General features: G+C 37.9%; 5 protein-coding genes and 1 non-coding gene across 8 annotated transcripts; 2 read left to right on the top strand and 4 right to left on the bottom strand.

The window, feature by feature from the left end:
- Positions 1-5,861: 5,861 nt before the first annotated feature.
- LOC124207996 (glutamate receptor ionotropic, kainate glr-3-like) lies at positions 5,862-7,809 on the top strand. Its single transcript, XM_046605673.1, has 9 exons — positions 5,862-5,945; positions 6,057-6,157; positions 6,230-6,329; positions 6,411-6,569; positions 6,646-6,796; positions 6,877-7,106; positions 7,177-7,299; positions 7,364-7,512; positions 7,572-7,809. The coding sequence occupies exons 1-9, from the start codon at positions 5,862-5,864 to the stop codon at positions 7,807-7,809; spliced, it is 1,335 nt and encodes a 444-aa protein (XP_046461629.1).
- Positions 7,068-10,451, bottom strand: LOC124210418. Of its 2 annotated transcripts, none has more exons than XM_046608474.1 (5): positions 10,207-10,451; positions 9,411-9,629; positions 9,157-9,347; positions 8,877-9,099; positions 7,068-8,806 (listed from the first exon to the last, which is right to left on the bottom strand). In XM_046608474.1, exons 2-5 carry the CDS (start codon positions 9,582-9,584, stop codon positions 8,615-8,617), a joined length of 780 nt encoding a protein of 259 aa, XP_046464430.1. In that variant the 5' UTR covers positions 9,585-9,629; positions 10,207-10,451; the 3' UTR covers positions 7,068-8,614. The 2 variants fall into 2 exon arrangements, with proteins under 2 accessions (XP_046464430.1, XP_046464429.1); XM_046608473.1 differs by lacking the exon at positions 10,207-10,451 and adding an exon at positions 9,689-9,848.
- Positions 10,452-11,887: 1,436 nt separating this feature from the next.
- On the bottom strand, positions 11,888-13,653 carry LOC124210419 (interferon-inducible double-stranded RNA-dependent protein kinase activator A homolog A-like). The gene is made up of 4 exons (XM_046608475.1): positions 12,720-13,653; positions 12,513-12,651; positions 12,248-12,447; positions 11,888-12,187 (listed from the first exon to the last, which is right to left on the bottom strand). Exons 1-4 carry the CDS (start codon positions 12,895-12,897, stop codon positions 12,108-12,110), a joined length of 597 nt encoding a protein of 198 aa, XP_046464431.1. The 5' UTR covers positions 12,898-13,653; the 3' UTR covers positions 11,888-12,107.
- A 6,681-nt stretch (positions 13,654-20,334) lies between these two features.
- Positions 20,335-22,536, top strand: LOC124208004 (glutamate receptor ionotropic, kainate glr-3-like). The gene is made up of 9 exons (XM_046605686.1): positions 20,335-20,418; positions 20,532-20,632; positions 20,706-20,805; positions 20,884-21,042; positions 21,373-21,523; positions 21,604-21,833; positions 21,904-22,026; positions 22,091-22,239; positions 22,299-22,536. The coding sequence occupies exons 1-9, from the start codon at positions 20,335-20,337 to the stop codon at positions 22,534-22,536; spliced, it is 1,335 nt and encodes a 444-aa protein (XP_046461642.1).
- A 1,043-nt stretch (positions 22,537-23,579) lies between these two features.
- On the bottom strand, positions 23,580-25,154 carry LOC124210416. 2 transcript variants are annotated; one of them, XM_046608472.1, is made up of 6 exons: positions 24,987-25,150; positions 24,701-24,925; positions 24,445-24,635; positions 24,165-24,387; positions 23,992-24,094; positions 23,580-23,915 (listed from the first exon to the last, which is right to left on the bottom strand). In XM_046608472.1, the coding sequence occupies exons 1-6, from the start codon at positions 25,080-25,082 to the stop codon at positions 23,770-23,772; spliced, it is 984 nt and encodes a 327-aa protein (XP_046464428.1). In that variant the 5' UTR covers positions 25,083-25,150; the 3' UTR covers positions 23,580-23,769. The 2 variants fall into 2 exon arrangements, with proteins under 2 accessions (XP_046464428.1, XP_046464427.1); XM_046608471.1 differs by having other exon boundaries at positions 23,710-23,918; positions 24,987-25,154.
- Positions 23,668-23,740, bottom strand: Trnar-acg. Its single transcript has one exon. It is a non-coding gene; the product is annotated as a tRNA-Arg (tRNA).
- Positions 25,155-25,808: the final 654 nt, after the last annotated feature.

Raw genomic sequence — 25,808 nt, forward strand, 5'->3', positions numbered from 1 at the left:
CCATAAGACAACATGGCCGCCGTCGGAGTGATCCGATACTTTGTGCGCCACTTTTCTAGGCATAAAAAATAGGGGGAAAAATCTGAAAAAAATTCAGACAATAGAAAAAACGTAAAATGACATAAATCCCAAGTTTGGTGAATTTATGTCATTTTTTCGATTTTTGCCACCCGAAAAACCCATATGAAAAATACACGCCGCCTTATGGAACGGCGCGGGGTGATCCCATACTTATGGAGGGGACTGTATGAAGCTTCCAATTCTATTTTTCCACTTAAATGGATGGCTTGTGAATTCTCATCAGCATCTCTTGAAATTTGGAATGCTGGAGGTATATATTAAGCTATATCATTTTACTTTTTCCTGCCTTAAGTAAATGGAATCTTTCGATGAAAATTGAACTGATTATTTGACACATTATATTCCTGATAATTACAGAGGCCTCCGCATTTCATGGCTAGAAATACGACGCATACTAACAATCAAACGTTCCAAGGGAGTTTGGTTAGGAAGACGAGGTCGCTTAATATTTGGTGATGATGTCTTGTACGCTACAGCTATTTTGACAAACCAAGGTATAAACCATTCTACAGCTAGTCGCTAATAGCATTAATTGTCGGAACTCCGAGAGGTGTTCACGCACTATTCTGTTTCCATTATTTAAAAAAGGGCCCGTGTTTTGGCAACCAAACCAGCAATCACGAATATCTTTCCGTTTGACGGCTGGTGTTTGGTGCCTGTTTGCCTTGGTTATGGTCAACGTCTACAGCGGAACACTCACGGCCCACATTACGTCTAGGAAGATGAGCGTTCCACCCGGAGATAGCATCGAAGTTATGGAAAAGGGGGTTCTCGCTTACCTTGCACTTGATGACGGACTCGGCCGCGAATTGATCTTGGTCTTGCAATTATTTTCATTACATTAGTTCTTGCAGTTTTCCCTCATCAAGTCTTTTCATTTGGGTGCAGAGCGCCGCAACCGGGAAGTTGAAGAAAATGGGCGACTTGTTTCGTCGCCATCCCGAGAATTTCGTTCCTGATCAGGAGACTGCTTTTCAAAAAGTTGCATCGGGTTGCTGTGCCTATAATGATGTAAATTGAAATTTATCATTAGTTGACGAACAATGGCTTCATTTTGTATCTTATTCTACGAGGTGGTAAACTATTTTAAATTCCGCTTGATCAAGGATTTCCGGGAAACTGGAAAGTGCAGGGTCCACATTGGTAAACCCATAAAAAATTATGGACTTTGTGGTCTGATTCTTCGAAAGGGCAATATTCATTAAAATTCAATCAATAAAGGGTAAATCACCGTAGTTGTACTATTCATGTTTGGAAACTAATTACAAATATTTATCAAAGAATCCTGGAACTGTACCAAACTGGACTCATTGGACATTGGCGCAAGAAATATTCGTTTGGTGAGTCACCTTGCGAAACTACAAAGAAAAATAAGTCGAAACAACTCCGACGCTTGAACCTTCAAGATCTGGCCAGTGCCTTTTTTATCCTTAGTCTTGGGGTTCTTATGTCATTCCTTGCTTTTTTAGCCGAACAGTTTAGACGTTTGACGACAAAAGTGAAGCAATTGCGTACCGTAACTAATGAAGAAATAATTAATTACAAACGCATTTTTGGTTGTCTTAATGGAATTCCAGCCAAGAATTGCATTCAACAAGATCCGTTAAATAACAATCAATTTCATCAAACCCTTTAAAAATAATTTGAAGTAATTACCAAACTCTTTTTAATCTTTCAAGTTTCTGATAAACAATAGCTCCTCATGTTTTGATTTGTATTGGTGTTGCCGACAAAGAAATCAGCGCTTTGCTTACTACCGCATTGACTGAGGAGATCCCCGTTGCATCCACTATCAAGCCGTTCCTATACTATAATCCACCTAATGGCCATTCTAATTTTTATCATAAAAGATGTGTGGATAATGATGCTTATCTCTTTGCTGTGATTTTATATTTGGATTCTCAGCCTCTTCAACGTTACACGTTGATCGCTTAGATAACAATAACAATACGCTGTCGCTTATTATCGATGACTATGCTTTGCACACTGCACCCATATTGGAAAACCGAAGGTACTACCCCATCACCTTATGGCTAGCAATCTTTACCCTCTATGTTCACGCACTCCACTGTTGCATAACCTAACAAAGGGTCCGTGTTTTAGCAACCAAATCATTGTGCATTAATACCAAAGACCTCATATTTGATTTAAATTGAATTGAACAACAAATTACTTGTTAGCGGACGAATGACGTCCGCAAACTGGACGTCATTCACTTTTGAATTGAGATGTGAGAGAAGTACTGGAAATCGATGTCCAACCAAATGCGGCGGCTGGAAGGTTATTGCAGATAGCTACAAACATAATTTACCGATCAACATCCAGATTTCCCTGAGCTTTTCATCCACAAAATCATTGATCCGGCGGTGAACCCAAACATTGGGGCCAAATAAGACAAATGTCTCAAAACTTGTAATACCATCCAGTTCGATGTTAGATATGCTCCGCGTCCAACAATAAACTACGAACCGAAACCACCACTGACTCGGGTTTGAAGCTCATCAAATATTTGCCGATTCGATCTGTGGACAGTCTGGGGGAATCTCGGAATTGTCACTTTCCCAGAATATCAGACATGTACCCTCTTGCATTTGCCTTCACGTATTAATTTCATCGCTTATAAACGTAATCCGTTTCTGTAATGAGATGAATAGTGGACACATACACAAGAAGACACGTTCCATTTTGATTCAAGCTCAAAAATACATCGACATCAAGATTTGTCAATCTAAACTGGATGGCAACAGAGGCCGGACAACATGGCATTGACATGACCACGACAGCATCGTGCTTTGTTGGCAACGTGTTACATTACTGACTGTGGAAAGTTAAACTTTTCGACACCTATACTTGATTAGACAATCAGTTAAACTAGTCACTTCGTCACTTCTTAGCGCAGCGTTATTAGTGAAAGGCCCAAGCTGTGAGACAAGGTACCATAGTAGTCTACAAGTACTTGACATGAAACCAGTAGTACCTAGAGCCCAACAGTTGAGAACTTCGATTTTACTGGTCATTTTGTTGTAGACAATCATGTTGATTGTGATTTTTTTTTCTTCTTAAACGTGTGACTGGCACACCTCGAACAGCTTTTATTTCTAAATTTCGGAATTTGTATTTGTATTTGTATTTTTGGTGCCGTCTGCTTTATTCACAGACTGGTCTTCTAATCTAGATGACCTTACGCACCGGCGATAGTAGATTGCTATGGTTTTTTGTTCGATGGCGTGAGCAGTGTAAGTGTTGTATTGTGTGGAAGGAGCCCCAAGGAGGGGGATGGAAGTACCATCATTGTGTACGATTTTTACTAACTAGTGGCCTGTGTAGGAAGAGATCTGTATTGTATGTGTAGTGGTAGTGCCCGGGTATGGGAGCAACTATGCTCACCAGGAGAGTCGAACTCAGGTCTCCGGTGCCCCCCGATCACCAAGCGACGCCTTATCCGACTCACCTACCCGCCCCCCTCTAAATTTCGGAATGCCTGAGGTAAAATATTCCCAAGAGTATTTCCCTATCCTGTTGTATATTACAATAAACAAGCAGAATAGCAGATGCAATTTGTTTCGCCCTGACAACTTACTCCCGCTTTGACTGAGGAGAGCTCAATTCTATCCACCATGTTTCAGACCCTTCGTAACAAACAATCGGAAGTTTCTTCAGGCCCATCTAAATAATTTTCTACTAAATTTTTTCCCCAACAATTCCCCCCCCCCCCCACCAAAAAAAAAGGTGCTAGGAGATAGCATCGAAGTTATGGAACAAGGAATTCTATCTTACCTTGTTGTAGTTGACGGTTTATAGGTCGCGAGATGATTTTGATATGATGGTTCCATTGCGGAAGATTTTTCCGTTGTTCATTGGTTAATCTTTTTCATTTGGGAGCAGAGCGCCACTAGCGGGCCGTTGAAGAAAATGGGAGACATGTTTCGTCGCCATCCGGAATATTTCATTCCTAATGATCACGAAACCGGTTTTCAAAAAGCTGCATTGGGGTGTTGTGCCTATAGTGATGTATACCAAAATTGCTTATTAGTTTGGGAAGAATATTGAATTTCTTAACAATATTTAGTTGGTGAATTTTTTGAAATTCTGCATTGGCAAAGATTTTCAAGAAAATGGAAAGTGTCGAGTAACCGACCAAAAAACCTACGACGTTTGAACCTTGGAGATTTAGCTAGCGCTTTCTTCATACTCGGCATTGGAATTTCAATGTCATTGGCCTGCTTTTCTTGGCTGAACAATATCGACGTTTCAAGTCCCAAGTGAAACAATTACGTAACCAATAACACAATTTATTTTAAAATTCTCTAATAATCTGATTTGTTGATGCAAAATTCCTATTCAGAATTGCATTCAGCAAGATTTGTTACATAACCAACAACCCAATAACTTAAGAAAAACCGTATCAAAAGCTAATTTTTCACTATCAATCAAACACAGAGCTAAGATAATGAATTTTCGCTAACCACAGTGACAGCAGAAGGACTGGGACTGATCACCAAATACATGCGGCGGGGTGATTTGAAAGTTATTTCAGATTGCTTAACATAATTTGCCTATCAACATCCGGACTTCCCTCTTGGATCACTGCACGGCGTTCATCCGTTCGTCTACAAAATGATCGATCCTGGAGGTGAACTCATCACTGGGGGCCAAATAAGGTAGTGCGTTCAAATTTGTCATGCCACAAAGTTCAATAATGCAAAACTGAGCGTCCACAACAAACAACGAACCGAATCCACCACTGACGGGTCTGACTGTCATCAAATATTTGATGATTGAACTGGGGAATCTTGGAGTTATTGACAATTTGTGTGATGCAGAATATGCGGGACAGGTATAGCTACTTCTCTTGCATTTTGGCTTCACATATTATTTTATCGCTTATTATTTGCTATCCGTTGCTGTAAGATAATAACGACGAGGGTGCATTAATTAAATGTGGACACACACACACATCATGATGGGAATAAATTTCCGATTTTCATCCGCAACGTTGTCTCAGAATTAAGTTTGTATACACCATACCTACGAATTGCACTGCACAAGTTCTGTTAAGATAACGTAAATTCAATAAATTTGATGCAATCCCTATCAAAACCTATTTTTCACTACCAAACAACGATCTGGCTATATGAAGCTAGGATTAACGAGTTTTTCAAAGTGAATTTTGCGGCATCGTAATCGCAGCTTACAATTAATTTTCAAGGGAAGTGAAGCTAAAAGTTAAAACAAATTTTCTGTCGTTCCCTTCAAAATTTTATTTCAAATTCTAAAAATTATTTGAGATAGTTTCATTTCCCTTATATTGTGATCTTAGAAATCCCGAGTGAAAAACGTTCGAAACTTGGATGAGCAGTCGCTTGTCGTTTGTCGTTGAAATTTCCCAGCATACACGTCAACTGCAAATAGAGTGTGCTAGGCAAAGTCGATGCAAGTGCCGAGTTTGATATTAACAGATTAATTCAACAAAATCGCTGTTATGCGTGACAGATGACTGTCAATGCCAAGTCAATTCAAATTTGAAAACAAACCGTTACCACGACGACCACTGTTGCTGGCATCCAATTTTAAAACAATTTCCCTTCCTACAACAAAAAACATACGATGGACACCAACCGACTTATTGATTCCTTGCAGAATACTGCATTCAAAATTGCTGTGCATTGTAAAGATTCGTATCAGAAATCTAGGCTAGCCTATATAAGATTCAAGGAAGATATTTAAATCCAGTTGGAGCCCTGGTTTCATCCACATCAACTTGAGGCCGAACAAGAAATATGAAAATTCAAATTCTATTTCTCCTATTAAATGGATTGCTGGTGAACTCGCATCAGCATCTTTTGAAATTCGGAATGCTTGAGGTATAGCAAATTACACCTAACACGTTTACTCTCTCCCGCTTAAATCAAATTGATCGTTTCAACGAAACTTAACTGATTGTGCAATTGAGATTTCATTTTTGATATTAACAGAGGCCTCCGCATTTCATGGCGAAAAATTCGACAGGAATCGAAAATGGACCGTACCAAGGAAGTTGGGTAGAAGCGATCAAATGGCTCTCAAGACGTCAAAAGTTTGAGTCGGTCATCTGATAATGAATCTACTGAATTCCTCTGATTTAAAATAATTTTTTCTGTACGAATAGGTATAAAATAATTCCCATGAACAACAACATTGCGGGTAATCTTCAAATTGTGAACGGAAGTGCCTCATGGAGCGGAGCGTCCGGTCGTCTCCTTCGTGGAGTAGGCATTGAAAAACAATTTCCAAATTCAACAAGATTTTAAAATAACAGATAACTTCTGATTTTATGTTTAAAAAAAAAGGATTTCGATTTGCTGGGTCCGCAAATTTTATTGTCATCTGGTCGTAGCCGATTCTTTGATTTTGTGGGAGTTGCCGACGAAGAACCCAGCGCTCTACTTACTCCCGGGTTAACTGAAGAGAGTCCCATTACATCGACTATCACACCTTTTCAACCAATCGTACATTTGATATATCTAACGGCTTATTAATTCATTTGTAATAACTAATAAGTAATATTTAAACTAAAAAAAATAGGTATGGTTAATGGTGCTAATCTCCTTGGTGTCGGTGACCATCTATTTCTCCGCTTCTTCAACCTTAAACCTTGGTGGCTCCAACAAAAATGCGAAATCGTTCCGTATTGGTGACTATTTTTTGTACACTACAGCCGTATTGATAAACCAAGGTAAACCACAAAAAAGGTAGAATTTACTTTCGGGAGCATGTCCATTTTCAACGATTTTGCGCAATTATTATTTAAAAAAGGGTCCGTGTTTTGGCAACCAAACCACCAATCACGAATATCATTTCGTTTGGCGGCTGGTGTTTGGTGCCTGTTTGCCTTGGTTATGGTCAACGTCTACAGCGGAACACTCACGGCCCACATCACTGCTAGGAAGATGAGTATTCCACCCAGACATAGTATGATAGTTATGGAACAAGGAGTTCTATCTTACCTTGCATTTGATGACGGATTCGCCCGCGAATTCATCTTGGTCTTGCAATTATTTTCATTACATTAGTTCTTGCAGTTTCCCCTCATCAAGTCTTTTCATTTGGTTGCAGAGCGCCACAACCGGGAAGTTGAAGAAAATGGGCGACATGTTTCGTCGCCATCCTGAGAATTTCGTTCCTGATCAGGAGACTGCTTTTCAAAAAGTTGCATCGGGTTGCTGTGCCTATAATGATGTAAATTGAAATTTATTATTATAGTTTACGAATGTCTTCAATTAGTATCTTATTATAAAACTAGGTGGTGAACTATTTAAAATTCCGCTTGAGCAAGGATTTTCAGGAAACTGGAAAGTGCAGAGTCCACATTGGCCAACCCATAAAAGATTATGGACTTTGTGGTCTGATTCTTAGAAAGGGCGATATTCATAAAACTTCAATGAATAAAGGGTAAGTTTTCGTAATTGAACAATTCATGTTTGGGAATTAATTACGAATATTTATCAAAGAATCCTGGAACTGTACCAAACTGGGCTTGTTGGACATTGGCGCAAGAGATATTCGTTTGGTGAGTCACCTTGCGAATCTCAAAAGAAAAATAAGTCGAAAAAACTACGACGATTGAACCTTCAAGATCTGGCCAGCGCCTTTTTTATCCTTGGCATTGGAGTTCTGATATCATTCCTTGTTTTCTTGGCAGAACAGTTTAGACGTTTGAAGTCCCAAAAGAAGCAATTGCGTAACTAATGAAAAAATATTTGATTAAAGTGTTCTAATAATCTCTCTTTTTTTAATACGAAAATCCTACCATGAACTTAATTCAACAAGATCCGTTATATAACAATTAATTCTTTTTCAAACCCCAGAAAAAAAGATTTGAAGGCATTAAAAAATTCAAATATTTAAAGTTTAATCAACAACGCCCCTTAATTTTTGTTTAAAAATTAAAAGGGAATTCGATTTCCGTGGCCCACAAAAAAAAATCATTTGATATCAGCCGACCTTTGATTTTGAGGGCGTTGCCGACGAAGAAACTAGCGCCCCGTTACGCTACGTTCATTGAGAAAAATACCATTACATAAACTATCAAACCATTCCAACCAATTGAACTTTCACGCACTTCGCTGTTACATAACCTAAAACAATTGTCTTTGTTTTGGCAATCAAATTATACTGCTTGGAACGGTACCTGATATTTGCCGGAAATTGATTTGCTGTGCGAATTGATTTCCCTTAAAAACATATGCTACGTTTCGTAACTCACTCTTAATTGATTAATGTAAACTTGAATATCTAGCCAATAAAAGTAAATTATATCATCATTTGTCGCTATCTTGCATTGCATTCCCCGTTTAGTGTTCCTGATCCCAAGGCCACCGCTTTGTCATTTACGTCACAAACAGGTTATTAGAATGCCGGATCACGGAAGACGAGTAAAAACACGTCAGGATGACATCAAAAGGGAATTTTCAAATTGCGCAATGCTCTACAACACAAGGATACGACTTGTTTGACATTTTTAACTGTCAATGACTTAAAGTAAAAAAAAAATTCACAAGGAAAATTTGGAAAACCGCCCTAAATGATGCAATGCAATGACACGCGATAGTTCATTGCTTGAAGCAAATCTGAAAAACCCACTTGGAATGACGTTAATATTCGTAAAAATGTATCGCCTGCAAGGTCGTTTAATAGAGGCGACAACTTGTTTCTGATAATTGCATCTCGAATCGATAGGATCAATCTAAATAGTTTAAAACAATTTGTTACTTGAAATTCCGTATTAAACTTTGTACTGTGGAAATTTAACGCACCCTCGTAATGTATTGTCCGTTGACAAGTTGATAGCAATCGGTGGAAACGCTTGAGTCGTTGTTGTTCCTACACGAACGAAATTCCGCTTTAGTTTCGCCAATCACTCTTCGACTAAACGATTGAACGCCGTCAACAGAAATGAGCGAAACCATAAATTCCTCAAACGGCAGGAATGCGTTTGAGACGTTAAAATATAGGACGGCAAATGAAACGTCCATTCCTCTGAAATAAGTTGACATGAGCAAAGAAAATTGTCAATATTTTTCGCATTCGTATTACCCAATTTCAGTAGGTGTGGTCCTAATGCTAATGTTCATCCTAGCGACATCAATGTTAGTAAGATCGGTACTAACAACACCAAGATCAGATTCGTGAATAGTTTGAAAACAACTGAATCGACTCCTACACTCTTCCACTTTGAGTTTGTAGTGCCCGCTGTAGACATGGTCAAAGTTGACTGACACATTGGCCTTGTAAAAAATAAAACATTTTAAAACGGTTCGAGTAATAATAAAAATTCGTGATTAAACTACTTGATCAGAATTGTTTCGGCCGATTATTCTGATGTGTTGAAATCGTTCCTTTGAACTGACGGCAAATAGCGAAGACGTGTTATTTAACTCTAGCAGTTCCAAAATGACGCGAAGTATTACGGGCGATTTACTTGTGTTTGAGACAAGGCCAAAATTGAAATCAAAAGTCCACATGGCCGCTTGCGTGTCGTAATTTTCGGTCGAATTCAAAAGGATAGACTGCCATACAAATTCAAAATGTCAGTGAAATGTTTTAGAAATAATGACAAAACACATACCCGAGTTGGGGAACTGTCAACTATCAAACAGTTAACAAATAATGTCCAAAAAACGACCAATTTCAAAATTAAACATTTCCGTGAATCCCCCATCACGATATATCCAAATTAAAATTCGTAATACCAGCGGTTGGACTTGAATCGGTAAAGGATTGTACGTCAATGAAAAGAATGCTACGCACATGGCCATCTTTCAACCTTTTCCCAGCGTACGATGATGGGCGATACGTGCTAAAAAATAAAAAAATACCCGTTCCCGGAAACTACGTAATGCTTATCTGGTTGCCACATAACGTTGTTTTCCTTGTCAAACTCCTTTGTAAAAATAAACACGCCCTTTGAACACAATGAATTAAAAACAAAAGTGGGATGGCATTCTAACAACATCTTTTCTGTTTCACATAGTTGCGATAGCACAATGACGCAGCAATAATTAAATAGAATAAATGTAGGCTATCGGTAAAAATGGCGTTTTGGATACGGAGAAACGGAAATAACGCAATTGATTTCGAACTTACAGTAAAGAAAAAAGGATCCGGGCCATGTCCGCTGAATCTTGATTGGTACGTTGACACACGCACACCGTAAATAACATTTTCACTGAAGACGCGGCACCGCAGAATAAATTTAGAATTTCTGGTGTAAAAACCCCTTCAACAGGATCTAAAAACACATCAGGTTGCACAATCAAAATTCCCACAGGAAAGGTGACAAGTCGTTCAAAATTCTTCTCACCTCCAAATAACCACGTGTCCACGAGACAGACTACTGTGAAGAACTGCAGGTCCTGGCAAACTCGGGCAAACAAACAGACGAATGGAAAGGAAGGGCCAGAAAAAGTGGAAAATGGAGGAAAGGGTTCGGAAAACAAAATTTTTAACGAAACAAAAATGGAGGCTCGAATTTCATTGGCCTTAAGCCAATACAACAAATTCAAGGTCGGATGTGGACGAATATGTAAATTTAACTTTTTCTTTGGAAACTTAAAAAAAAATGGGGGATTGAAGAATCGATTGCAGAAACAAATTTTAGTGGAAAAGCTGATAAACACGTGTGGTTTGGATTCAGCCATGCCAAAAAACAATTATTGAACCTAATCAATAATTAAATAAATGACGCAGTAGCTAAGAGACTAGCAAAAACACGTTGCAAGGAGATTTAGACTTTAGAGATTATTGCAGATTGATTAGAATAATTTATACCTACAAACAAATGTTCTCTGGCCGACGTGCGTTTGTCAATATATCGATCTCGACAGTCAGCCAATCACAGGAAATATTCCGGTGTTTGTGTATGTTGTTGTGAAATAGCGCTAAAAAATTACAACCAACGATCAAATTCTTTGACGACAAAGACGAAAAGCCTACGCAGGAATTCATTAAATCATAAGTACAGATTTCCATAGAATTTAAACAATTAAAAAATATAAAATACACGACTTACTTACTACTTTTCTGCTTTTTAGAATCCTAGAACTGTACCAAACGGGACTTGTTGCACATTGGCGCAATGAATATTTTCTCGGGAACTCATCTCCTTGTGAAACGACAAAAAAAAATCAAAAATATTACGACGTTTGAACCTTAAAGATTTGGCTAGCGCTTTCTTCATACTCGGTATTGGAGCTTTAATTTCGTTACTTGCTTTCTCGATCGAACAATTTCGGCGATTAAAACTCGTCAAACCCCATACGAAGAAACCTAAAATATAACGTATCACATTAATAATAATTTAAGACAATAATATTAGTTACAATCACCCAAAAATAAATGCCATACCCTTGCGACTATTTTCAAAAATTATTCGAGTAACAATACAAAACCCGTATTATTCCACTTGTTTGGAAATGTTTTTGGCGTTTGGCCAAATTTCTGAGGTGTTGAAATCGTTCTTGACAACAAATAGCGAGGGTATGTTATCTAACGGGACTCGATATAGTAATTCCGAATCCTAATGTTCAATCCGACGTAGTTGTACTGCAACTTGGTGATCACGAACGTTTTCCAAAAGTGAGAATTTGTCTAGTTACCCTCCTGGAATTCCATTACTAAATTCAACAATAAAAAACAGAAGCGAGATTGTCGGCATTTCTTCGTGTGCTTGAAGAGTGGTCGATCTCGATTAGGAGGATGTCCACTTGTTACAATCTACAACCCTGATGATACTTTCTTTTGTGATAAACCCGAAAACGTCCAAGAATAGAATGGTAAGCACCGTTAATATTTTACATACGTACAGCAAAATTACAAGGCCACGAGTCCATATTTCAATTTAAACAATCAACATGAATGTTGCTTTACCTCTACTACAGCGAAAATGTGTAGGCCCTAAATACAAGAACTGACCGGGACAAATTTTTACAAGTTCATCGTTTTCCATATCCAACCCCACTTTGAAATCACGTTTCTCGGAAAAGCTATTACAACTCTTCGTCTTCCAGAATTTGGAGCATTTTTTCGGCAGCGTCATTTTTGGCTGCCTGCTTTGACTTTCCCTCACCTGATACAAAAATAAGGTGTTTTCCAAAAATGTCGTGAATAAAATTTCAAATGATGATACCTTCAGTGACACGTTCACTAAGCTTGCAAGTCATAAAATATGTTTTGGAGTGAGAAGGACCTGAAGTTCGAACAACCCTGTATTCAGGAAGAGTGCTGTGTCTGGTCAAGCGCCATTCTGTGAGAACCTCAGCTGGATTTAGAGTTGGTTCTGTTGGTGGTTTGGGTATGTCTTCCTTTAGTGTTCCCAATTTTTCCAGCCTGCTCAAGATAAAAGTCTATAAAAGAGACCCGTAGAAAGTAAAATAGTACCAAAATGAACTAACCATTCACAGCAGTTCACGAGTTTTACTCTGGGGACAGTGTTGATAGTTCCACCGGCTTGATAAGTCTCCCTGATTTGAAACATCATTTTATAGGCAGCATCATGCTTTGCTTGCATCTTGGTTAAGCCAATGCCTTGAACTGGTGATAGATCAAATTTCAATTATTGCAGATTCTTAACGATAATTTATAGCAATTAAAGGTGATACCTGTAATGCCCAAAATGTCTACAGTCAAATTCATCAAGAAAGTTCGACTGTGGGGAAGCTCAGCCGCCAAGCTATACTTGGCTACTCCAAACTCAAATTTTTTACAAAGCTCATGAAACACACTGACAAAAGTCTTTTCTTGTTTAGCAGAACTTGGTCTCAGGGAAACTTGTTCCATTGTTAGTGATGTTTTCTTATGTTATTTGTGGATTTGAGCATTAGCTACAAAAAACAATGACAACTTCCAAGGAATCACCTGTTGGCTTCAAGACTGTTTTGCAATGTGATCTGTGATGAGTTCTGAAATTTGCAGCCTTTTAAACGGTCAAGGTCAACGGTGTTCAAAATATAAACGAATCGATTAAGTAATCGATACATAATCGACCACGCGATTCATATGTTTTCCCGCCTATGTCATTAAAAAATAATAATGTAATTTTAGAGTTTAGATGACGGCAACGCCAGTTAAGATTTCAATCGTAAATAAAAAATAAAAAGCAAGTATTTAGTTTTTCTTTTCACGTGAATTCAGCCAAATATGGTTATTGACTGACATTATGAAAATGTGAGGAGAAGAAAATTGTTTGCTTCGTTAAAATACGGGCTAGGTCAAACAACCCTAAAAATGAATGACATTATTAATAAGATGTTCTACTTGGAGGATTCTACGGTGGGTTCAACTGTAATGATGCTGAAGCTTGTCAGTATTGAAGTTGAATTGGAATTTAATTACATTTCCCACATCTTCAGTAAAGCAAGAATAGATGTTTCTGGAATAACCCTATTTATGTCACCAAGTACAGTGTTAAATTTCAATGTTGATACCAATGATAATCTTAAAGTTTTAGGAAAAGATTGAATAATAATTTTAAGTCTGTTAAAAAAAAACAGCAATTGATGAGTACAAAATAGTTCGATTAGCAACAATGGAGCAGTTGGACATCCTGCGTTGCCAGGTCTGTAAATCAGTTTTGTGTCCAATAGGGCCAATCAGCGTACAACATTTTAAAGAGGCTGTACGCTGATTGGCCCTTTTGGACACAAAATTGATTTCCAGACACCAGGTCCAACTGCTCCATTAAAAACTATTTTTAGAGTGCAATAGTTGAGAATCGCTATACAAAAAGTAATTTTGTTTTTGTAAAATTATATTGTTTCACATTTTTGTTCTTTTCCTAAACATATTGCAAGTACACCTTCAACGGCCCTTATTTCTAAATTTCGGAACACTTGAGGTATAAATATCTTCCTAGGAAAAATTATCTATCCTATAATCTGCATCGACATGATGGTGCGACCTCCGCATTGTATGACTATAAAAAAATGTGTTGCTGATGATTATCTTTTGCTCAAAAAGGAGGGTGACCTGTCTCCCAACTCAACAAAATCGTTATTGTTAATGGACGTGACAGATGACTGTCAAATGCCAATGTCAAGTCAAATCAAATTTGAAAACAAACCGTAACCATGACGATATGCAATCTAAACTGAAAGTCTAGCGAAGTCTATAGGTTTACTGTTGCTGGCATATTCAATTTAGTAACAATTTCCCTTTAATGAACAAATAAAAAAGAAATGATGGACATCAATCGACTTGCAGAAAAGTGAATTTAAAATTTGAGTGCGCTGTAAAGTTTCGTATCAGAAATCTAGGCTAGCCTATATAAGATTCAAGGAAGATATTTAAATCCAGTTGGAGGCCTGGTTTCTACCGAATTTCATGCACAGGCCGAACCAGAAATACAGTATGAAGCTTCCAATTCTATTTTTCCACTTAAATGGATGGCTTGTGAATTCTCATCAGCATCTCTTGAAATTTGGAATGCTGGAGGTATATATTAAGCTATATCATTTTACTTTTTCCTGCCTTAAGTAAATGGAATCTTTCGATGAAAATTGAACTGATTATTTGACACATTATATTCCTGATAATTACAGAGGCCTCCGCATTTCATGGCTAGAAATACGACGCATACTAACAATCAAACGTTCCAAGGGAGTTTGGTTAGGAAGACGAGGTCGCTTAATATTTGGTGATGATGTCTTGTACGCTACAGCTATTTTGACAAACCAAGGTATAAACCATTCTACAGCTAGTCGCTAATAGCATTAATTGTCGGAACTCCGAGAGGTGTTCACGCACTATTCTGTTTCCATTATTTAAAAAAGGGCCCGTGTTTTGGCAACCAAACCAGCAATCACGAATATCTTTCCGTTTGACGGCTGGTGTTTGGTGCCTGTTTGCCTTGGTTATGGTCAACGTCTACAGCGGAACACTCACGGCCCACATTACGTCTAGGAAGATGAGCGTTCCACCCGGAGATAGCATCGAAGTTATGGAAAAGGGGGTTCTCGCTTACCTTGCACTTGATGACGGACTCGGCCGCGAATTGATCTTGGTCTTGCAATTATTTTCATTACATTAGTTCTTGCAGTTTTCCCTCATCAAGTCTTTTCATTTGGGTGCAGAGCGCCGCAACCGGGAAGTTGAAGAAAATGGGCGACTTGTTTCGTCGCCATCCCGAGAATTTCGTTCCTGATCAGGAGACTGCTTTTCAAAAAGTTGCATCGGGTTGCTGTGCCTATAATGATGTAAATTGAAATTTATCATTAGTTGACGAACAATGGCTTCATTTTGTATCTTATTCTACGAGGTGGTAAACTATTTTAAATTCCGCTTGATCAAGGATTTCCGGGAAACTGGAAAGTGCAGGGTCCACATTGGTAAACCCATAAAAAATTATGGACTTTGTGGTCTGATTCTTCGAAAGGGCAATATTCATTAAAATTCAATCAATAAAGGGTAAATCACCGTAGTTGTACTATTCATGTTTGGAAACTAATTACAAATATTTATCAAAGAATCCTGGAACTGTACCAAACTGGACTCATTGGACATTGGCGCAAGAAATATTCGTTTGGTGAGTCACCTTGCGAAACTACAAAGAAAAATAAGTCGAAACAACTCCGACGCTTGAACCTTCAAGATCTGGCCAGTGCCTTTTTTATCCTTAGTCTTGGGGTTCTTATGTCATTCCTTGCTTTTTTAGCCGAACAGTTTAGACGTTTGACGACAAAAGTGAAGCAATTGCGTACCGTAACTAATGAAGAAATAATTAATTACAAACGCATTTTTGGTTGTCTTAATGGAATTCCAGCCAAGAATTGCATTCAACAAGATCCGTTAAATAACAATCAATTTCATCAAACCCTTTAAAAATAATTTGAAGTAATTACCAAACTCTTTTTAATCTTTCAAGTTTCTGATAAACAATAGCTCCTCATGTTTTGATTTGTATTGGTGTTGCCGACAAAGAAATCAGCGCTTTGCTTACTACCGCATTGACTGAGGAGATCCCCGTTGCATCCACTATCAAGCCGTTCCTATACTATAATCCACCTAATGGCCATTCTAATTTTTATCATAAAAGATGTGTGGATAATGATGCTTATCTCTTTGCTGTGATTTTATATTTGGATTCTCAGCCTCTTCAACGTTACACGTTGATCGCTTAGATAACAATAACAATACGCTGTCGCTTATTATCGATGACTATGCTTTGCACACTGCACCCATATTGGAAAACCGAAGGTACTACCCCATCACCTTATGGCTAGCAATCTTTACCCTCTATGTTCACGCACTCCACTGTTGCATAACCTAACAAAGGGTCCGTGTTTTAGCAACCAAATCATTGTGCATTAATACCAAAGACCTCATATTTGATTTAAATTGAATTGAACAACAAATTACTTGTTGGGCGAATTGATTTTCATTAAAAACGTACTCTACTCGTACTCCCAATTGATTAATGTAAACTTACATGTTTAGCCAATAAACGTAGATTATATCATAATTTGTCGGTGTCTTGCACTCCGCTTTAGACATTTAGACTAATGTCTAAAAGAATTTCGATGCAAACAATAGATCCTGCCAGGGATAGAATTGTTTCTGATCCAAAGGCCAACGCTTCATTAATTACGCCACAGGATTTTTGAGTGTCGAATCCATGAAGGCAAGTCATCGTTGAAGAAGAGTAAAAACCTGGTAAAAACATGTTGATGACGTCCGCAAACTGGACGTCATTCACTTTTGAATTGAGATGTGAGAAAAGTACCGGTAGGAACTGAAAATCGATCTTCAACCAAACGCGGCGGGATGAATGGAAGGTTATTGCAGATCGCTTCAAACATCATTTACCTATCGACATCAGATTTCCCTGAGCTTGTCATCCACAAAATAATTCATCCGGCGATCCGGCGGTGAACCCAAACACTGCCAGGGCAAAACAAAGCAAATGTGTCAAAATTGGTCATGCCACCCAGTTCGATGTAATAGAAAACTGCGCGTCCACAATGAGCTACGAACCGAAACCACCAATGACGCGGGTTTGAAGCTCATCAAATATTTGCCGATTGATCTGGGGACAGTCTGGGGAATCTCGGAATTGTAACTTCTCTAGAATATCCGACATGTACTCTCTTGCATTTGCCTTCACGTATTAATTTCATCGCTTATAAACGTAATCCGTTTCTGTAATGAGATGAATAACGACTGGGTAACATCAAAAGTGGACACATACAGAAGAAGACACGTTCCATTTGGATTCAAGCTCAAAAATACATCGACATCAAGATTTGTCAATTCAAACTGGACGACAACAGAGGCCGGACAACATGGCATTGACATGACCATCGTGCTTTGTTCGCAACGTGTTACATTACTGACTGTGGAAAGTTAAACTTTTCGACACCTATACTTGATTAGACAATCAGTTAAACTAGTCACTTCGTCACTTCTTAGCGCAGCGTTATTAGTGAAAGGCCCAAGCTGTGAGACAAGGTACCATAGTACATGAAACCAGTAGTTCCTAGAGCCCAACAGTTGAGAACTTAGATTTTACTGGTCATTTTGTTGTAGACAATCATGTTGATTGTGATTATTTTTTCTTCTTAAACGTGTGGCTGGCACACCTCGAACACTCTTTATTTCTACAGTAAATTTCGGAATGCCTGAGGTAAAATATTCCCAAGAGTATTTCCCTATCCTGTTCTATATTACAATAAAAACGCAGATGCAATTTGTTTCGCCCTGACAACTTACTCCCGCTTTGACTGAGGAGAACTCAATTCTATCGACCATCAGATCCTTTCAACCAATCGTAAGTTTCTTCTGGCCCATCTAAATATTTTTCTACTAAATTTTTTCCCCAACAATTTCCCCCCAAAAAAGGTGCTAGGAAGATGAGCGTTTCACCCGGTGATAGCATAGAAGTTATGGGAAAAGAAGTTCTATCTTACCCTGTTGTAGCTGACGGTTTATAGGTCGCGAGATGATTTTGGTATGACGGTTCCATTGCGGAAGATTTTTCCGTTTTCATTCGTTGATCTTTTTCATTTGGGAGCAGAGCATCACGAGCGGGCCGTTGAAGAAAATGGGCGACATATTTCGTCGCCATCCGGAATATTTCATTCCCGATCAAGAAACTGGTTTTCAAAAAGCTGCATCGGGGTGTTGTGCCTATAGTGATGTACATAAAAATTGTTTGATTAGTTTAGTAGAAATAATTAATTTTTTAATCATATTAAAAAATTATTGAAGAAAAATTAAATTCAAAAAAAAAAACATTTTCTTGTTTATCATCTGAAAAAGTGATTGGTACTGGTAGAAGAGAAAAACCGAATTTCATCTGCAATATACCGGTATTTAGTTTATGATTTTTTTTTTAATTCGTCGGGTCCACATAGGGATGCCAATAAGAGGTTGGGAATTTTAAGGTTTAATTCTCAGAAAAACCCAGCCATTACAGAAATTCAGTCAATCAAAAGGATTCGTAAAAATATGGAATTATTGGAAGTGGGACAAGTATTATTTTTTTTTTACTTCATTTTCATTATTTAGATTATTGGAGCTATACCAAACTGGACTTGAACTGGCGCGGAAAATATTTTCTAAGGAACAAATCTTCTTAAAAACCAGTAAAAAAAACCTAAGACGTTTGAACCTTGGAGATTTAGCTAGCGCTTTCTTCATTCTCGTCATTGAAATTTCAATGTCATTTGTTGCTTTTCTTGGCTGAACAATATCAACGCTTAAGTCTCAAGTGAAGCAATTACGTAACCAATAACACAATCTATTTTAAATTCTCTAATAATCTGAATTGTAATGCAAAATTCCTATTCAGAAATGCATTCAGCAAGATTTGTTGCATAACCAACAACCCAATAACTTAAGAAAAACCGTATCAAAAGCTAATTTTTCACTATCAATCAAACACAGATCTAGATAATGAATTTTCGCTAAACACAGTGACAAAAGGACTGGGACTGATCACCAAATACATGCGGCAGGGTGATTTGAAAGTTATTTCAGATTGCTTAACATAATTTGTCTATCAACATCCGGACTTCCCTCTTGGATCACTGCACGGCGTTCATCCGTTCGTCTACAAAATGATCGATCCTGGAGGTGAACTCATCACTGGGGGGCCAAATAAGGCAGTGTGTCCAAATTTGTCATCCCACAAAGTTAAATAATGCAAAACTGAGCGTCCACAATAAAAAACGAACCGAAACCACCAGTGACGGATCTGACTGTCATCAAATATTTGATGATTGATCTGGGGAATCTTGGAGTTGACCATTTGTGTGATGCAGAATATGCGGGACAGGTATAGCTACTCTCTTGCATATTGGCTTCACATATTATTTTATCGCTTATTATTTGCTATCCGTTGCTGTAAGATAATAACGACGAGGGTGCATTAATTAAATGTGGACACACACACACATCATGATGGGAATAAATTTCCGATTTTCATCCGCAACGTTGTCTCAGAATTAAGTTAGTATACACCATACCTACGAATTGCACTGCACAAGTTCTGTTAAGATAACGTAAATTCAATAAATTTGTATTCAATCCCTATCAAAACCTATTTTTCACTACCAAACAACGATCTGGCTATAGGAAGCTAGGATTAACGAGTTTTACAAAGTGAATTTTGCGGCATCATCGCAGCTTACAATTAATTTTCAAGGGAAGTGAAGCTAAAAGTTAAAACAAATTTTCTGCTGTCGTACCCTTCAAAATTTTATTTCAAATTCTGAAAATTATTTGAGATAGTTTCATTTCCCTTATTGTGATCTTAGAAATCCCGAGTGAAAAACGTTCGAAACTTGGATAAGCAGTCGCTTCTCGTTTGTCGTTGAAATTTCCCAGCATACACGTCAACTGCAAATAGAGTGTGCTAGGCAAAGTCGATGCAAGTGCCGAGTTTGATATTAACAGATTAATTCAACAAAATCGCTGTTATGCGTGACAGATGACTGTCAATGCCAAGTCAATTCAAATTTGAAAACAAACCGTTACCACGACGACCACTGTTGCTGGCATCCAATTTTAAAACAATTTCCCTTCATAAAACGAAAAACAAACGATGGACACCAGCAACCGACTTATTGATTCCTTGCAGAATACTGCATTCAAAATTGCTGTGCATTGTAAAGATTCGTATCATAAGTCTAGGCTAGCCTATATAACTTTCAAGGAAGATCTTTAAATCCAGTTGCTCCTGGTTTCATGCACAACTCAAATCGAGGCCGAACAAGAAATATGAAAATTCAAATTCTATTTCTCCTATTAAATGGATTGCTGGTGAACTCTCATCAGCATCTCTTGAAATTCGGAATGCTTGAGGTATAGCAAATTACACCTATAACACTTTAACTCTCTCCCGCTTAAATCAAATTGATCGTTTCAACGAAACTTAACTGATAGTGCAATTGAGATTTCATTTTTGATAATAACAGAGGCCTCCGCATTTCATGGCGAAAAATTCGACAGGAATCGAAAATGAACCGTACCAAGGAAGTTGGGTAGAAGCGGTCAAATGGCTCTCAAGACGTCAAAAGTTTGAGTCTGTCATCTAATAATGAATCCATTGAATTCCTCTGATTTAATATAATTTTTTTCTGTACGAATAGGTATAAAATAATTCCCATGAACAACAACATTGCGGGTAATCTTCAAATTGTGAACGGAAGTGCCTCATGGAGCGGAGCGTCCGGTCGTCTCCTTCGTGGAGTAGGCATCGCAAAACTCTTTCAAGATTTTTCGATTTTTAATAACAAAAAAATCTTACTTTATGTTTAAAAAAAAAAGGATTTCGATTTGCTGGGTCCGCAAATTTTATTGTCATCCGGTCGCAATCGATTCTTTGATTTTGTGGGAGTAGCCGACGAAGAACCCAGCGCTCTACTTACTCCCGGGTTAACTGAAGAGAGTCCCATTACATCGACTGTCAAACCTTTTCAATCAATCGTACATTTGACACACCTCACTTCGGACAAGGGTTTCGCAACTCCAATTTGCTTAGAAATAATAAGAAAAAAGTAAACTAAAGTGAAAAAAAAAGGAAAGTGTTAATAAAAGCTGTAACGAAGGAGCGCGAAGCCTCCAGCTGCTCCTTCCACCTCAATTCTCCTATCTTTCCCACCCTCTGTTACTTTCGCTTGTAAAAACGCCTACCCGTTACGAAAAAAATTTAAAAACTATAAAATATTGAGTTGAATTGAGTTGCGGACCCCTTTCTAACGGCTTATTAATTCATTTGTAATAACTAATAAGTAATATTTAAACTACAAAAAATAGGTATGGTTAATGGTGCTAATCTCTTTGCTGTCGGTGACCATCTATTTCTCCGCTTCTTCAACCTTAAACCTTGGTGGCTCCAACAAAAATGCGAAATCGTTCCGTATTGGTGACTATTTTTTGTACACTACAGCCGTATTGATAAACCAAGGTAAACCACAAAAAAGGTAGAATTTACTTTCGGGAGCATGTCCATTTTCAACGATATTGCGCAATTATCATTTTAAAAAGGGTCCGTGTTTTGGCAACCAAACCACCAATCACGAATATCATTCCGTTTGGCGGCTGGTGTTTGGTGCCTGTTTGCCTTGGTTATGGTCAACGTTTACAGTGGCACACTCACGGCCCACATCACTGCTAGGAAGATGAGTATTCCACCCAGACATAGTATGATAGTTATGGAACAAGGAGTTCTATCTTACCTTGCATTTGATGACGGATTCGCCCGCGAATTCATCTTGGTCTTGCAATTATTTTCATTACATTAGTTCTTGCAGTTTCCCCTCATCAAGTCTTTTCATTTGGGTGCAGAGCGCCACAACCGGGAAGTTGAAGAAAATGGGCGACATGTTTCGTCGCCATCCCGAAAATTTCGTTCCTGATCAGGAGACTGCTTTTCAAAAAGTTGCGTCGGGTTGCTGTGCCTATAATGATGTAAATTGAAATTTATTATTATAGTTTACGAATGGCTTCAATTAGTATCTCATTATAAAACTAGGTGGTGAACTATTTAAAATTCCGCTTGACCAAGGATTTTCAGGAAACTGGAAAGTGCAGAGTCCACATTGGCCAACCCATAAAAGATTATGGACTTTGTGGTCTGATTCTTAGAAAGGGCGATATTCATAAAACTTCAATGAATAAAGGGTAAGTTTTCGTAATTGAACAATTCATGTTTGGGAATTAATTACGAATATTTATCAAAGAATCCTGGAACTGTACCAAACTGGGCTTGTTGGACATTGGCGCAAGAGATATTCGTTTGGTGAGTCACCTTGCGAATCTCAAAAGAAAAATAAGTCGAAAAAACTACGACGATTGAACCTTCAAGATCTGGCCAGCGCCTTTTTTATCCTTGGCATTGGAGTTCTGATATCATTCCTTGTTTTCTTGGCAGAACAGTTTAGACGTTTGAAGTCCCAAAAGAAGCAATTGCGTAACTAATGAAAAAATATTTGATTAAAGTGTTCTAATAATCTCTCTTTTTTTAATACGAAAATCCTACCATGAACTTAATTCAACAAGATCCGTTATATAACAATTAATTCTTTTTCAAACCCCAGAAAAAAAGATTTGAAGGCATTAAAAAATTCAAATATTTAAAGTTTAATCAACAACGCCCCTTAATTTTTGTTTAAAAATTAAAAGGGAATTCGATTTCCGTGGCCCACAAAAAAAAAATCATTTGATATCAGCCGACCTTTGATTTTGAGGGCGTTGCCGACGAAGAAACTAGCGCCCCGTTACGCTACGTTCATTGAGAAAAATACCATTACATAAACTATCAAACCATTCCAACCAATTGAACTTTCACGCACTTCGCTGTTACATAACCTAAAACAATTGTCTTTGTTTTGGCAATCAAATTATACTGCTTGGAACGGTACCTGATATTTGCCGGAAATTGATTTGCTGTGCGAATTGATTTCCCTTAAAAACGTATGCTACGTTTTGTAACTCACTCTTAATTGATTAATGTAAACTTGAATATCTAGCCAATAAAAGTAAATTATATCATCATTTGTCGCTATCTTGCATTGCATTCCCCGTTTAGTGTTCCTGATCCCAAGGCCACCGCTTTGTCATTTACGTCACAAACAGGTTATTAGAATGCCGGATCACGGAAGACGAGTAAAAACACGTTAGGATGACATCAAAAGGGAATTTTCAAATTGCGCAATGCTCTACAACACAAGGATACGACTTGTTTGACATTTTTAACTGTCAATGACTTAAAGTAAAAAAACAATTCACAAGGAAAATTTGGAAAACCGCCCTAAATGATGCAATGCAATGACACGCGATAGTTCGTAAAAAAACAAACGACGGAAACGTTAGGTCAAACCTTAAAAATTTAGTTGTAAAAAAATACCCGGTATTTTTGTAAATATTAATAAAATAGGGATCGAGTGATAATTAACTCGGAATTCATCATCTATGCTCAATATTAGAACTTGACTACGCTTCCCTACAATTTAGGAATTTATTTTGTTTAGTTCAAAATAATTTTGTAATGACGTATAATTTTTACGGTGGTTGAAAAACAAAATGAATTGTCCTATTTTATTGAAATTACGATCCTGCCAGGGATCGAACCTGGAATCTCTTGCTCCGTAGGCAAGCGCCTTATCCATTGGGCCACAGGACCACGGAAATTTAAAAAAAACATCCATAAAATCAAAAAATGCGAATAATAAAATTCAAAACTTGACAAACGATCGAACAGTTATAATGTGTAACGGTGGCTTCTGAATTATTAACAATCGGTTGAAATAAACTGCTGTTGTCTTCCAGCGCATTTTTCCCCTCTCTTCTAAGGCGATCTGCTTAACATTCACAACAAATTAGGGATAAGATAGCCAAATAAAAGTTAATGTTAAGCAAATCTGAAAAACCCACTTGGAATGACGGTAATATTCGTAAAAATGTATCGCCTGCAAGGTCGTTTAATAGAAGCGACAACTTGTTTCTGATAATTGCATCTCGAATCGATAGGATCAATCTAAATAGTTTGAAACAATTTGTTACTTGAAATTCCGTATTAAACTTTGTACTGTGGAAATTTAACGCACCCTCGTAATGTATTGTCCGTTGACAAGTTGATAGCAATCGGTGGAAACGCTTGAGTCGTTGTTGTTCCTACACGAACGAAATTCCGCTTTAGTTTCGCCAATCACTCTTCGACTAAACGATTGAACGCCGTCAACAGAAATGAGCGAAACCATAAATTCCTCAAACGGCAGGAATGCGTTTGAGACGTTAAAATATAGGACGGCAAATGAAACGTCCATTCCTCTGAAATAAGTTGACATGAGCAAAGAAAATTGTCAATATTTTTCGCAATCGTATTACCCAATTTCAGTAGGTGTGGTCCTAATGCTAATGTTCATCCTAGCAACATCAATGTTTGTAAGATCGGTACTAACAACACCAAGATCAGATTCGTGAATAGTTTGAAAACAACTGAATCGACTCCAACACTCTTCCACTTTGAGTTTGTAGTGCCCGCTGTAGACATGGTCAAAGTTGACTGACACATTGGCCTTGTAAAAAAAATAAAACATTTTAAAACGGTTCGAGTAATAATAAAAATTCGTGATTAAACTACTTGGTCGGAATTGTTTCGGCCGATTATTCTGATGTGTTGAAATCGTTCCTTTGAACTGACGGCAAATAGCGAAGACGTGTTATTTAAATCTTGATCTAGTAGTTCCAAAATGACGCGAAGTATTACGGGCGATTTACTTGTGTTTGAGACAAGGCCAAAATTGAAATCAAAAGTCCACATGGCCGCTTGCGTGTCGTAACTTTTGGTCGAATTCAAAAGGATAGACTGCCATACGAATTCAAAAGGTCAGCGAAAGGTTTAAAAAAAATAATGACAAAACACATACCCGAGTTGGGGAACTGTCAACTATCAAACAGTTAAAAATTAATGTCGTCCAAAAAACGATTGATTTCAAAATTAAACATTTCCGTGAATTCTCCATCACGATATCGCAATACCAGCGGTTGGACTTGAATCGGTAAAGGATTGTACGTCAATGAAAAGAATGCTACGCACATGGCCATCTTTGAACCTTTTCCCAGCGTACGATGCTGGCCTACGTGCTAAAAAATAAAAAAATACCCGTTCCCGGAAACTACGTAATGCTTATCTGGTTGCCACATAACGTTGTTTTCCTTGTAAAACTCCTTATTTGTAAAACAACAACACGCCCTTTGAACACAACGAATTGAAAAAACAAAAAAAAGTGGGATGGCATTCTAACTTCTTTTCTGTTTCACACAGTTGCGATAGCACATGACGCAGCAAATTATATAGAAAATATGTAGGCTATCGGTATAAATGGCGTTTTGAATACGGAGAAACGGATATTATGCAACTGATTTGAAACTTACAGTAAAGAAAAAGGATCCGGGCCATGTCCGCTGAATCTTGATTGGCACGTTGACACACACACCATAAATAACATTTTCACTGTGAAGACGCGGCACCGCAGAATAAATGTAGAATTTCTGGTGTAAAAACCCCTTCAACAGGATCTAAAAACACATCAGGTTGCACAATCAAAATTCCCACAGGAAAGGTGACAAGTCGTTCAAAATTCTTCTCACCTCCAAATAATAACCACGTGTCCACGAGACAGACTACTGTGAAGAACTGCAGGTCCTGGCAAACTCGGGCAAACAAACAGACGAATGGAAAGGAAGGG

Source organism: Daphnia pulex, chromosome 2, assembly GCF_021134715.1.
Source record: "Daphnia pulex isolate KAP4 chromosome 2, ASM2113471v1".
NCBI classification, from domain to species: Eukaryota; Metazoa; Arthropoda; class Branchiopoda; order Diplostraca; family Daphniidae; genus Daphnia; species Daphnia pulex.

Bases quoted from the DNA above. Each gene is read 5' to 3' on its own strand.
- LOC124207996 (XM_046605673.1), top strand. From the start codon at position 5,862: ATGAAAATTCAAATTCTATTTCTCCTATTAAATGGATTGCTGGTGAAC. The intron at 6,330-6,410 runs GTAGGCATTGAA...TTAAAAAAAAAG, and splicing joins CCGGTCGTCTCCTTCGTGGA to GATTTCGATTTGCTGGGTCC. The intron at 6,797-6,876 runs GTAAACCACAAA...TATTTAAAAAAG, and splicing joins AGCCGTATTGATAAACCAAG to GGTCCGTGTTTTGGCAACCA.
- LOC124210418 (XM_046608473.1), bottom strand. From the start codon at position 9,781: ATGGGGGATTCACGGAAATGTTTAATTTTGAAATTGGTCGTTTTTTGG. The intron at 9,630-9,688 runs GTATGTGTTTTG...TTTGTATGGCAG, and splicing joins TTGACAGTTCCCCAACTCGG to TCTATCCTTTTGAATTCGAC. The intron at 9,348-9,410 runs GTAGTTTAATCA...ATTTTTTACAAG, and splicing joins GCCGAAACAATTCTGATCAA to GCCAATGTGTCAGTCAACTT.
- LOC124210419 (XM_046608475.1), bottom strand. From the start codon at position 12,897: ATGGAACAAGTTTCCCTGAGACCAAGTTCTGCTAAACAAGAAAAGACT. The intron at 12,448-12,512 runs GTTAGTTCATTT...TATCTTGAGCAG, and splicing joins CTCGTGAACTGCTGTGAATG to GCTGGAAAAATTGGGAACAC. The intron at 12,188-12,247 runs GTATCATCATTT...TTTTTGTATCAG, and splicing joins TAGTGAACGTGTCACTGAAG to GTGAGGGAAAGTCAAAGCAG.
- LOC124208004 (XM_046605686.1), top strand. From the start codon at position 20,335: ATGAAAATTCAAATTCTATTTCTCCTATTAAATGGATTGCTGGTGAAC. The intron at 21,043-21,372 runs GTACATTTGACA...TACAAAAAATAG, and splicing joins TCAAACCTTTTCAATCAATC to GTATGGTTAATGGTGCTAAT. The intron at 22,240-22,298 runs GTAAGTTTTCGT...TATTTATCAAAG, and splicing joins AAAACTTCAATGAATAAAGG to AATCCTGGAACTGTACCAAA.
- LOC124210416 (XM_046608471.1), bottom strand. From the start codon at position 25,082: ATGGAGAATTCACGGAAATGTTTAATTTTGAAATCAATCGTTTTTTGG. The intron at 24,636-24,700 runs GTAGTTTAATCA...TTTTTTTACAAG, and splicing joins GCCGAAACAATTCCGACCAA to GCCAATGTGTCAGTCAACTT. The intron at 24,388-24,444 runs GTAATACGATTG...AACTTATTTCAG, and splicing joins ACCACACCTACTGAAATTGG to AGGAATGGACGTTTCATTTG.